Below are 13,347 nucleotides of genomic sequence, written 5' to 3'. Positions count from 1 at the left end.
CATCAGAAGAAGGGGGCCCTCTGCATCTGAGCCCCCCAACTCCATGCCATTGGGTGTGGAGACCATGGAACACTCTGGTCCACCTCATTCTAAACCAAAAAAAAAAAAAAAAAACTGCTCCTTCACCTTCATCCTGAGGTCCCAGGAGAGAGGCCCTGTGGGTTGGTGTCCAGGAAATGACCACCATCCTGGGGTTGCCTGGTCACCTGGGGACCTCAGATCTCCCTTGGGGGGCTTGGCTGCTGCTGCTGCTTCTCTATATTTGCCTCTTGTGATCCTGTCCTTCATTGGTGTCCACTTCCCCCAGGAGAGGCCTTGGTAGCCCCTGGGGCACCCTCTGCCCCCGCACCCCCACAGCCTAGCAGCCCTGCCCCTCCCCAGCATCCCAGCTGGGCCAGAGAGAGCCGATTGTGCCAACGAGGACTGGGCCCTGCCCGGCTGCCCACCTCAGGGATGGGCACCTCAGGCCTGTCTCGCCACCTCCTGTGCCAATGTTGTCGTGCCCCCACGTGGGGTGGGGTGCAGCTTCCACTTACTGGTTAGAAGACACCACTGCCTGATCTTTCCCTCTCCCTGTCTGGTGTCCTGTGCCCCATCTGTCTGTCTACTTGTCTGTACTCTTCTAGGAGAAGTATTTTGCCACATATAAAACCGCCGTCCAGTCCTTTGCGGCCACCTTCCAGCCTGCTTCTTTGTTCCCGCCTCACGGTTGTCTGGCAGCCTCGCAGCCTCTGCACAGACCGCTGCTGCCAGAGGGGGCGAGCCAAGGGGAGAGACAGGAAGAAGCTGCCACAAAACAGGGCTTGGCTTGTGGCCTTCTGGAGTATGTGCAAACCTGCCAGGGCTGCATGGCCACTCTTAAGCCCACACCATACCTGTCTCCCCACATGCAGAGCCAGGGGAAATGGGAACCTGGGATGTAGTTAAGTGCAAAATCTTAAAGGTACATGCTTGTTCTGCTCTTCTGACCTCACTGCACCCCAGAATCTTGGGGAGGCAGGGCTGAGCTTCTGGCTCCGCAGAGGTGCAGTCATTACTGCCATTACCTATATCCTACCTCATGGAGCACCTGCAAGCTCTCTCACCCTCCTGGTTCTTGTTTTTGAGGCGGTAACCCAAAATGTGTGTGTATGTGTGACTGGAAGGCCCACAGATGAGTTAGCAGATCAAAGAGGAACTGGCAGACCCAGGTGTCAGGTGGCTGACTGGAGCTCCCCAGAGGGTTGATGGCAAAGTTGATAAGAGCAGGGTCTCTGCCTCCAGCTTGGTACTCTTTCCACCACTTTCCCATGGGATTGATCATTTATTCCTTGTTTATTCACTGGACATACATTTATTAGGCACCTTGTTTATTCACTGGACATACATTTATTAGGCACCTCCTAGGTACCAGGGGCAAGTTGACGTGAGAGCCGCAGTCAATTCCAGTACTGAACATGAGCTGTGTGCTGTGAGAAGCACTGTTAATGTGGGAACCTGGAAAAGGGTCACACTCTCAACCTGGGGAAATCAGGGAAGTCTTCATAGAGGAGGTGAGGCTTGCTTGGAGTCTAGAATCAAAGTTGGAGGTTAAGCCAGGTAGAAAAGTAGGGGGGTGTTCAAGGCAGAGGAACCAGGCACATGCATGACAAGTTTTTGGCACTTCACTAACAAAGCATGGTGAGGTGGAGGCCAGAAAGGGGTTGACAGGAGCAGGCCATTTGGTTTTTGCTGGGCATGGTGGTGAACACCTGTAATCCCAGGCAGGAGGATCACAAGTTCAAGACTCAGCCTGGGCAACACAGTGAGACCTTATCTAAAAACCGGGGGAAGCACTGGAGATGTAGCTCAGTAGCAGAGAACCCCTGTGTTTAATCCTCTGTACCCCAAAAGGTTTATTTTTTGTTCTGAAGCTAGTGCTCAGAAATTGAAGGATTAGCCAGGTGTGGTGGCCTGTGCCTGTAATTCCAGCGGCTCAGGAGGCTGAGACAGGAGGATCCTGAGTTCAAAGCCAGCCTCAGCAACAGGGAGGTGCTAAGCAACTCAGTGAGACCCTGTCTAAATAAATTCAAAAAGGGGCTGGGAATATGGCTCAGTGGTTGAGTGCTCCCGAGTTCAATCTCTAGTCCCCCGCCCAAAGAAAGAAATTAAAGGATTTTAAGTAGCAATGACAAGATTGCTTTGGTTGGAGCATGAATTGGAGGGCCTCACTTGGAAATGCTGGTCACTAAGGTGGAAATGAGGCTGTGCCTTAGACCACAGTGACATCTAGCAGATAGAATCCAGAGCTCTTGAAGAACAAGTAGAGGTAGCCAGTAAGGGAGAGGGTGACAGTGGGTGGTAGTCTTCCCAGACAAAAGAAGGAGGTTAAAAACAGATCAGAGCAGAAGTAATGAGTCTGGCTTTGCATAAAGGGGTTTAAGTTTCCTGTGGGACATTTGAGGGGAGAAGAGAAGACAGCTGGGCACAATGAGCTGAACCTCTGCAGAGAGGTTCAGAGAGACTAAGCGACTAGTCTGTAATTACACAGCCATAGAGCAAAGGAGTCAAATTCACATTTTGATTCCATGGTGCCTGTGACCCCCAAGTCCAGTGCTAATTCCTCTACCCCAGGATGTACTAGCTTCTGCAAGGGTTGGGGGTAGGGAGTTGGGGAGGGGGAGGAAGCAGGAGTCTGAGTGTTTCTGTCTCCTCTCATGTACCTTCTGCCTGAAGTTACCTTTGCTTAGAACTTTCAGGCAAGGACATTTCTAGCTGGAGATACTGAGAAATGGGGAGAAATTCTTGTTTCTTGGTAACCACAAACCCTTAACCAAAGTTGGCTGCTCAGTCAGCACATGTGGTTGTCAACATGTGAGGATTTCAACAGCCATGTCGTCAGCAGGCTCTGCTGCTCTGATTGCCCCCACGGACTCAGGAAGTGAAGCCTTGGGGACCCTTCCTACCTGGCACCCTTCCTTTACCTGCTTCCCTGGCTAGCTGCTTACATTTTGTGGAGGATTCTGCCCCTAAGTGAGCTGAAGTGGGGTAGGCCACAAGTACCAGGTGTGAACTAAGGTTCCACTGTTGTAAAATAAAGCAAGCTGAGCTGAGGTCACCATGGGCCAGGGTCAAGGGGGTGTCCCAGTCTAGTAGGCTAAAGAGACATCTTGTGTTAACTCCAGTAATTGTTTCCTTGAAGAAGGGTGCCCACTTTCCTGTCTCTCAGAGTGTGAGAGTGTGTGTGCACGTGTGTGTGTTTATCTCCCTCTCCAGACTTGAAGGGTCCATGGAGACCCAGGCTGGGTGATTTGGCTGCTTGGTTGTGTTTGACTCATATTTGTGAAATGAACAGATGAATGAGTGAATGGATGAATGCCTCCTAAGAGCCCAGTCCTGGGCCTCCTGAGGCAGGCAGATCTTGTCTGTTTATTGAATGTGCTCCCAGTTTGCAGTGTCACTTTCAATTCTGCAATTGGGTATGTGTGTGTGTCGGGGGAAGGCACTTAAAGGTTCCTTTCTCTCCCCGGAAACAGATGGTAAAATCACTTAAAGCACTGTTGCTTCCCCCAGCACCCTCCTGGCCCCCACCAGCCCCAGTCCCAGACCCTTCTTTCCCAGGGCTGAAATGAAATCAGCCCAAATGGGCTTGAAGGTCACTTTTCCAGGCTTCTATCTCTCTGGGCACCAAACTGGGTGAATCAAAAGTCTTTATGTAGTGAGCTGTTTGCCTCTGCTCTCCACAAACTTTTTAGCCTCCCTCAATCCTGTGCCCATATTCTTTTCTTTTTTATACTGGGGATTGAACTCAGGGATGCTCTACACCCCAGTCCTTTTTTATTTTTTGGTACTGGAGATTGAACCCAGGGGCGCTTAACCACTGAGCCACATTCCTAGACCTTTAAAAAAAATTTTTTTTTTAAATGTTGAGACAGGGCCTTGCTAAGTTGGTGAGGCTGGCTTTAAACTTGTAATCCTCCTTCCTCAGTCTCCCGAGACACTGGATTATAGGTGTGCTCCACCACGTCAGGCCCCACATTCTTTTTTTTAATACTCCAAGCGCATATTCTCATGCTGTAGCTTAACTTGTCCTAAGTCAACCTAATGACAACACATTCCTAACTGTATGCCAGGCACTGAACCAGGTGGGGAGGGGGACAAACACTGGTGAACAAGATAGGAAACCCAGCCTCCAGGGTTCACAGGTGATTGAGAGAAACAGGCCATTCTATGGCCCCAGCGTGGAGAGAGGTTCCATGTGGTGGGAGCTTGAGAATAGGTGGCTTTACGGGAAGGCAGCTAGTGAGTTCCAGGCATTTTCCCTTTCTGAGTAGGTGTAAGGCATTCATGTGGAGGGAATGCAGGAGGAAGGGCAAAGTGGGAAAGAACTGGACATATAAGGGCAGGGAGCAGTGGATGCAAAACCCGGGAGGTAAAACTGCAAAAGCAGGTGGGGGCTGTTGCTGGAGGATCTTGAATGCCAGGTTAGAAGGCTGATCCAGAGCGAGTGGGCAATAGAGAGCCATTGAAGGCTGTGGGTGGGAATAACAGATGCTGAGCTGTGCTTTTAAAAGGCTAATAGAGCTGCGAGGAGGGTGCTCTGGGAAAGGGGGGGGGGGCAGAAACAGGCCAGTTGAAGGTTTGCTACATCATCGGAGGGAGCCACATTGGGGCTTGTGGGGACAGAGGCAGTAAGGTGGAAGGATCAGGCGCTTTGATATGTTGATTTGCCTTTCCCACTTCTCTTTTTGTTTTCTGGTTTTTTCCAAGTTTGTGCAAAGAAGGAAATTCACAAACAAGAATATCCCCCTTTCTCTCTTGCTTGGACTTCTGGTTCTCTTTAGTCTCATTATTCTCCTCTGCCTGGGAGGCTGAGGCAGGAGGATCACTTGAGTCCTGGAAGACCCTGTCTCAAAAAAAAAAAAAAAAAAGAAAAAGAAAAAGAAAACCAAAACCTAGACAAACAAAAATAATTTTTTCTTCTCTGCTGGGTCTTAATGTCTGGAACCCTCTGCAGGGTCTCTGGCTGGGGAATCTTCTTGCTCCATCTTTGTCTCCAGACACCCAATCGTGGGATCAGCTGCGGAGCATGTGGTATGTCAATGGATTGTAGAAGCCCCAATTTCTCTCTAGATGTTGCCTAGCAGGAGGGACCTGCAGGAGGAAGGGAGAACCTGCCCTTTCCCTGGGGAGTCCACTTTGAGTGGGCCCACAGACTTTCACTAGCAAAACAACTTGAGAAGACCAAAGGCTGGAATGTTCTCCCAGCTAAGAGAGGACCAGAGAGCCCTCTGGTCCGTGGTAGGTGCAGAAGTTGGGTCGCCTCGGGTTTTGCTTCAGTCTAGGGTTTTGCTCTAGCGGGTAGAGGGAGAGCTAGGATTGTTTGGTGCCCCGCAGTGCTTAGATTCCCTTGATTTGCAGCCTAGAAGCAGAACATAGAGAGAATTTCAGTTTTTTTTCAGGGCCAAGAGGAGGGTGCAGTCTGGGACTTCATTGTTCTTTGCACCTCCAAGGCCCTGGACAGGCAGCTCATCATCGCTGTAATGTCCACTGCGCACGCGACAGATGAGTCCCAGTGTACCCCCAAGTCCCACCTGCGAGGTGGGGTTCCTCGGTCCTCACGGGCTAAGCCTTTCTGGCCCTCCCTCGGGGGCGGGGCTCGAAACCCTTGGGCTAGATTCTTGCCCCCAGGCCCCTGAGTCCTGCACCTACTCAGCTAGGGACGTGCCATGGGACAGCTGATCGCCAAGTTGATGGGCATCTTTGGGAATCAGGGTAAGAGGCACATAGGGCATCCCAGCAACCGCTTTGATCCTCTGGTCTCCTGAGGCTCCCTCAATCGGAGGTCGTCTGGGCAGACAGGCTGAGAGATCTCGGACTACTAGAGGCCACGTGCGTGCTCCTTGCGCGCTCCTTGCCTGCTCCACGGTCTCCTCTATTCTTCTCCCAGCCGGTTTCTCCCGGGCTCCATGTTTCCGTGCGTCCCCGGGTGCGCTGCAGAGTTGGGCAAGTCTCCTTCCTCCCCGCTAAACCGCTACGGGGCAGGGCTGGGCGAGCCACTTTCGGTTTCCTGCAACTACCGCTTGGATCTTTCTCCAGACCCCTCCTCTTGGCAAGCCCAGAGCACCCCGGACCCTTCAGGCAATCGCTTCTAGAAATTTGGAGGGAGGTGGGACTCGGTTCTCTTTGCCACTGTCCGGGAGTGGTGCAGGCGTCCTCCCGGCCGGTTGGGAAGTAGAAGTGGTGCGGTGGGCAGAGATCCCTCAGCCAGCTGGGAACACTGGTCTTCCTGGGAGCCCTGTCCTTGGACATCGGGTTTGGCTCTGACTCTGATCTTCCCCGGATGCCTCCAGAGCACAAGGTCATCATCGTGGGACTGGACAATGCAGGAAAGACCACCATTCTCTACCAGTTGTAAGTGACTTTTGGGTGGGGAGAGAAAGGGCTGGGCCTCCCACCAGACTGACCGGCATTTGGACCAATAGTTGGAGCCCTTCCTCGAGTTCCCCGGCTCCCCAGTAACCGAGAGCAGTGATGAGATGGAAGCTGGTGTGACCCTCCTGGTATAGAGACGGTGGGCCTGGCATTGGGAACCTGCTCTGTATGAGCAGCCCCAGTCCCCATGGTTCCTGCCGTCTGCCCCAGCTGGTGGCAGGTCCCTTTTTTCTCAGTCCTTCACCTTACTTTTAGCTTTGACCTCCAACTTGAAACCCAAAGCCATCAGCTCCAGGAGCGCCAGCCTTGGGTCTGGTTAGGCTCCGCAGTTCCTGCATAAGACTCGTAGCTGAGTCAAAAGCCAAATGTGGGAACTCTCCCAGTGTTCAGTCTGGACAACATCTCTACCGAGATGGAGCCACCAAAGTAAAAATTAGAGAAAAAGCCTGTAATCCCAGCAGCTCCGGAGACTGAGGCAGGAGGATTCCGAATTCAAAGCCAGCCTCAACAATTTAGCAAGGGGCTGGGGATGTGGCTTAAACGGTAGCGCGCTCGCCTGGCATGCGTGCGGCCCGGGTTCGATCTTCAGCACCACATACCAACAAAGATGTTGTGTCCGCAGAGAACTAAAAAATAAATATTAAAATTCTCTCTCTCTCTCTCTCCCTCTCTCACTCTCTCTTTAAAAAAAAAAAAAAAAAACAATTTAGCAAGGCTCTAAGCAACTCAGAAAGACCTGTCTCTAAACATATATGTGTTTTTTGAACCTCTCTCTCTCTCTCTCTCTCTCTCTCTCTCTATATATATATATATATATATATATATATATATATACACACACACACACACACACACACACACACACACACGGGTGCTGGGGATGTGGCTCAGTGGTTAAGAGCCTCTGGATTCAATCCCTGGTACCAAAAAAAAAAAAAAAAAAATCACACAAGAAAAAAATCAAACAGCACAAGAGTGCATGGTGAGAAGTAATTTTCCCTCTCACTGTAGATTCTAGTTTTCCTCCTCCCAGGTGACCACTCTTTCAACTTCCTGGTCACCTTTCAGAGACAACCTTCACTATAAAAATGTGGATGTTTTCTACATATGTTACTTAAACAAGGTAGCTCATCTCTCTGATGGCCCTCACTTTTATCTGTCTCATTAAAAAAATGTATACTTTTTAGTATTAAACAATACCTTTATTTATTTATGGGGATTGAACTCAGGGGCACTTCACCACTGAGCCACATCCCGAGCCCTTTTTTGTATTTATTTAGAGACAGGGTCTCAACTGAGTTGCTTAGCACCTCACTGTTACTGAGGTTGGCTTTGAGCTCGTGATCCTCCTGTCTCAGCCTTCTGAGCCGCTGGGATTACAGGCCTGCGCCACCTCGCTGGTTTATCTGTCTCATTTTTCTCAGCCCTTGAGATTCCAAGTGTGGTCCACAGACTGGAAGTGGGAGCATGATCTGGGAGCTTGTTAGAAATGCAAAGTCCTGGGCAGCCCAAACCCACTGGATCAAAACTGCATTTTGATGAGACTCCCAGGTGATTCAACTTTGAATTTAAATTTGAAAAGATGGTTCTAATGTCCCCCCCAACCCTAGGGCTAAGCCTGGACAACATTGGGGTCTCATTCTGTTTTCATTTTCCCTTGCCCAGGCAGGTACTTGGTCTACCTGGGTTGGAGTTCTTAGTTAGACTCAGCTGCCCAGGAAGTGGACCAGAGCTGGAGACCAGAGCTGGGAGGGGAATGGGCCGTGGTCTTAGAACCTTCTTCTACCTCCTCAGTTTGACCAATGAGGTGGTTCACACGTGTCCCACCATTGGCAGCAATGTGGAGGAGATTGTTCTTCGGAAGACCCACTTCCTCATGTGGGACATCGGGGGACAGGAGGCTCTGCGCTCCACCTGGAGTACATACTACTCCAACACGGAGGTGAGGAGGTCGCCAGGGCTGGGGGATCTCCAAGGCAACTGTGTGATGTTAGCCAGTGCCCCTCTCTTAACCTAGGTTCCCCCTCTGTGAAGTGACCTAATAATGACCTCTCTGAGTCACAGTGAAATTAAATAACACTCAGACAAGAGGGAAGGCATATAGGCCAAATACTTAACCCAGTGCAGTGCAGATTTCTTTTTTTAATCCTGCCTGTCTGCTTCTGGCAGTTTCCAGTCTGATGTACTGGATAGCATGAGCCCTTAGTCTCTGAAGGCCTTGTCTTCTCACTTGGCAGAAGTAGAACAAGAGACTGAGCTGCCACTCATCGGCTGTGTGGCCAAGGGCAAGATTCCTAACCTCACTGAGGTTACCCTCCTTTGTAAAATGGAGGTAATAACAGCACCAAGCCCACAGCATTGGGGTGAGGCCTAAATGGAGTCCTGAGCACCCAGGGCTTAGCACGGCCTCTGGTACACAATCGGGTTTGCTCTGTATTTCCTCTGTCTGGATAGAAAAGCCAATTGAAATGGGACCAGGTTGTGATATCGTGAGGCAGCTTGGTTCCTTTTCTATGGAGCTGGCATGTGGGCAGTTCAGAGGCCAGTGGGCAGGAAATACTTTTACAAAGAGGAAGCCGGCTCCTTAAGGCTCCCCTCTGCTGGCCATTTTGTCATCCTTGTGATTGACAGCACAGACCGGGATCGGCTGCCCACCACTCGGGAGGAGCTGTACAAGATGCTGGCCCATGAGGTAAGCTTCCTGGGATTCTAGCTGTGTGTCCTCAGGCTAGTCACTCAGCTTCTCTGAGGTCTATTCCTGACATCCTCGTCATTATCCCAGCAGTATGGGGAGGGCTAGTTTATTGAAGATGAAGGATGACTGTGCCCTCAGAACAACTGGTCACAGGAGTCAGAGTTGCTGGTTCAAGGTCTGTCCCCCCTTCTTGCTCGCGGATTCCTACCTCCTGAGGTTGTTGTAAGGATTATAGGAGCTGGTTGCAGGCATCCCATGACTTGTCGCTGTCATCAGATGTGGTTGCTACTGTTGGAGTGGGGCCCACCTGGGAGGCTGGGGCAGGAGTGGAGAGGACCGGCAGGAGGAGGAGAAGGAGGCTTCTGGCTGACAGGGCTGTGGCTCTTCTTCCCCAGGCACTTTGAGATGCTTCAGTGCTGATCTTTGCCAACAAGCAGGATGTGAAGGACTCCATGACCACCACGAAGATCTCCCAGTTCCTCACTCTCAGCGCCATCAGAGACCATCCGTGGCATATACAAGGCTGCTGTGCCCTGACTGGGAGAGGGTTAGTGGCTGCCAGACCTGGGTCTGGCCCACCAATGGACAAGTGGTCACCAGAACCCCTCTCTTGTCTTGGTCCTATCAGATTCTGGCTCACAGTTGGTGACTGTGCCAAATCAGATGGAAAGGGGTTGAATTGTTGAAACTGGGTGAGGGGGTAAGCTGTGCGTCCCCCCTCTCCAGCGCCTTCTAATGGAGAGGTAACCCTCACATAAACACAAGGGCCAGGTGGGTCTGATTTAGGTCTGGTGGTCAGGGATGGCCTCTCCTAGAGATGTGGTTTTTGAGCTGAGACCCAAAAGAAAAGAAAGGGACAGTCATGGCAAGACCTAGGGTCCAAAGACCTAGGGGATGGAAGTACCAGGGATTGAACCCAGGGATGCTTAACCACTGAGCCACATCCCCAGCTATTTTTTTCTATTTTATTTAGAGACAGGGTCTTGCTAAGTTGCTTAAGGCCTCACTAAGTTGTTGAGGATGGATTTGAATTTTCAATCCTTCTGCCTCAGCCTCCCAAGCGACTGGGATTACAGGCATGTGCCACCATCTTTGAATTTCTGCAAAGAGTCCATGACACCATTCCATCAACAGATTTGTATTAAATACCTACTTTGTAGTGTTTTGGGTATTGGAGAAACAGCAGAAAACAAAACAGAAACTCCTACCTTCATGGAGCTGCATTCCAGTGGGGGAGACAGACAATAAGCAAAAAAATATGGTTAGTAAGTTAAAAAATGATAAATGTTGTTGAGCACGGTGGCTCACGCCCGTAATCCCAGTGGCTTAGTAGGCTTAGACAGAAGGATCAATGGCGAGTTCAAAGTCAGCCTCAGCAAAGGGGAGGTGCTAAGCAACTCAATGAGACCCTGTCTCTAAATAGAATACAAAATAGGGCTGGGGGCAGCTAGGATTGTGGGGGCAGCTAGGATTGTGGGGGCAGCTAGGATTGTGGCTCAGTGGTAGAGCGGTTGCCTGGCATGTGTGAGGCACTGGGTTCAATTCTCAGTATTGCACATAAATGAAGAAGGTAAAAGGTTCTAAAAGAAAAAAATTTAAAAAGAAATAGGGTTGGGGATATGGCTCAGTTTGGTTTGAGTGCCTCTGGGTTCAATCCCAGGTACCAAAAAGATAACCGTTATGTTGGGGAGGGAAAGGGAGATTGGTAGGAATGTTGCAATCTTGGGGGGTGGGGAGGGTACAGGGGTACTTAACTACTGAGTCACATCCCTAGTCCTTTTTATTTTTTATTTGGGTCTCACTTAATTGCTGAGGCTGGTTTTGAATTTATAATCCTCCTACCTCAGTCTCCTAAATTGCTGGGATTACAATTGTGTGCCAGCTCACCCAGCCACAATTTTAATTTTTTTTTAATCCAGTTATTTTTTTTTAAGAGAGAGTGATAGAGGGAGAGAGAGAGAGAGAATTTTTTTTTAATATTTATTTTTTAGTTCTCGGCGGACACAACATCGTTGTTTGTATGTGGTGCTGAGGATCGAACCCGGGCTGCACACATGCCAGGCGAGCGCGCTACCGCTTGAGCCACATCCCCAGCCCACACAATTTTAATTTTTGAGATGGGGTTCTCATTTTGTTGTGGAGGCTAGCTTTGAGCTCCCGGGTTCAAGCAGTCCTCCTGCCTCAGCCTCCCAAAAATCTGGGGACTATAGGCAAGTGTTACCATGTGTCCCCAGTTGAATGTTGCAGTTTTAGATGAGGTATTCAGGGAGGGGCTGCTGAGAAGGTTGCTCTTGAGCACACACCTGCATTGTGGACTGGGCCACCTAGGGAGGGCTCTCCCTTGGTTCTATAGAATTTCCTTTTCTTTCACCTCTCAAGTGGAATGGTAGCAGGCTGGAGACCCAGATGTCTTTTTTTGTTGTTTATTTTGTTCTGTGGTGCTGGGAGTTGAACCCAGGGCCTTAGACATGCTGGGTGAGCACTCTACCACTGAACTACTCCCAACCTCATAGATATCTTTTTGAAAAAGAGGAGACTACAGGCAAGTCAATGCAAGGGCATTTCTGGGAGTGTACCTGTCTCTGCTGGATCAGGAGGACCCTCCTCTCCCCCTAGCTCACAGTCAGTTTAATGCAACTAGCATTTCCTAAGTACCCACCATGTCATGCTCTGTGCCAGGTGAGGACTGGGGACGATACAGAGATGGCCAAGGCTCCACCCTTGCTCTGGAGTTGCTTAGTATCACACAGGAAAACTTGCATATGGAGCGTCTTCCTAGGCCTTTGAAGTCACCCTGCCACTTTCCCTAGTGACAGAGCAGGTGGGAGGGGACATGAGAGTCTTACCTGAGTTACTATTAAGGCATCCAGGAAGTTAGATCTCTAGGATGGTTTCTCCAAGAAGCCCTCCCTGACTCCCAGGCATCCGGAACCTTCTGTATATCTTCTTAACCTTAGTCCCAGTATGTAGCTATAGGATTATTTGCTGGACCATTTGCTTAGTCTCTACATCCTCTTCTATGCTATAAGCCTCAGAGGGCAGGATGGCTTCTCAAGAGTCACTTCAGCCCCTGGGCACAGTGGGTACTTGATGCATTGCAAGAACTCAAATCAGTTTGTGGATTAAATGAATGGATGTAACTTTGGCTACTCTCTCAGTCTGCTCTGGGCAGAGGCCTTGGGCTTGATGGCCATCATCTTTATGGGAAATGCTGATCCTTGCCCTGTTTCTCCTCCCGGCAGGCTGCCAGCAGGGCTCCAGTGGATGCAGTCTCAGGCCACTGCCAAATGATGTCCCAGCCTGAGGCCAATGAGACATGTTGGGGGTTCTGCATGGTCAACATGGGTGAAAAACTCAAATGCCACTTTACCTTTCTATGATTCTCTGGTGGGAGTAGAGCCAGCTACGGACAGGGAGATTGCCACCATCTACCCAAGCCTTCACTGAGGAGCAGGACTGTAAGTCCTGGATTGATACAGACAGGACAACAGAAAAAACTGCCCCTCACTCCACGAATGCAAGTGTCCTTCTTGGAGACATCAGGGAAGCTGTGATGTGCTGGGGGATTAGAAAGTGGAGCCCTCTCCTTCTCAGCCCTCAACCTGTCTGTAGGAAACACGTGGGAAGTAAGAGGTCCTTGAAATTGCTTCTCATTTCTTAACAATATCCACCCTCTCCAGCTTTCTAGAAAGTCTCTCATTTTTGTCCCATACCCTTTGAGATTCCAGAAGGATGAAGAAGGTGGCTTGGAGGCAGGAGGGTAGGGCCAAAACCTGGGAGGGGAAAGAACTTCCCACTCCTTCTGAGATGCTGACTCTGACTGCAGTTTGGGGGTTGTAAGCCCCCCCCCCCCCAGTGGTATTCCCTTGGCTCTCAGTGTCCATCCAATGTGAATCCCACTTCTCCTAATTGTTCCAGATTCCTACAGGACCTGCTTATTTTGTTTTTGTGTGATGACTTTTTAAATATTGCATTGATATTTTAATAAAGGAGTAATAAATGTCATCAAAAAATGTTCCATCTTATTTCTGCAAAACTCTCAGAAAGGAGGAGGCTCTGGCTAGGAGAATGGCTTCTTGGCTCAGTGATCTATCACCAGGCTGGAAGGCACCTGATAAATCAGGACTGGGAGCTTTTGACTGGGCCTAGGGCCGCGGCTTGGTTTGATTCCGATCCATGGAGAAAAGAAGGAGGGACTCCCAGGTTTGGAAAAGTCCAGGAGTCTTCTCTAGGTAGAGCTGGAGACAGGATAGAGACCA

At 50.1% G+C, this 13,347-nt stretch overlaps 1 protein-coding gene across 1 annotated transcript; it reads left to right on the top strand.

Annotated features, from left to right (window-relative positions):
* Nucleotides 1-121: 121 nt before the first annotated feature.
* ARL5C (ARF like GTPase 5C) lies at nucleotides 122-13,075 on the top strand. Its single transcript, XM_081271310.1, is given in 7 exon segments — nucleotides 122-6,319; nucleotides 7,818-7,944; nucleotides 8,188-8,335; nucleotides 9,002-9,085; nucleotides 9,484-9,489; nucleotides 9,493-9,635; nucleotides 12,331-13,075. Coding segments are annotated over 6 exon segments (492 nt in total). The 5' UTR covers nucleotides 122-6,319; nucleotides 7,818-7,882; the 3' UTR covers nucleotides 12,380-13,075.
* Nucleotides 13,076-13,347: the final 272 nt, after the last annotated feature.

Source organism: Spermophilus citellus, assembly GCF_964194105.1.
Source record: "Spermophilus citellus genome assembly, chromosome: 17".
Classification (NCBI taxonomy): domain Eukaryota; kingdom Metazoa; phylum Chordata; class Mammalia; order Rodentia; family Sciuridae; genus Spermophilus; species Spermophilus citellus.
Note: the sequence above shows the minus strand (reverse complement) of the source record. Positions and strands in the feature narration are given on the sequence as shown.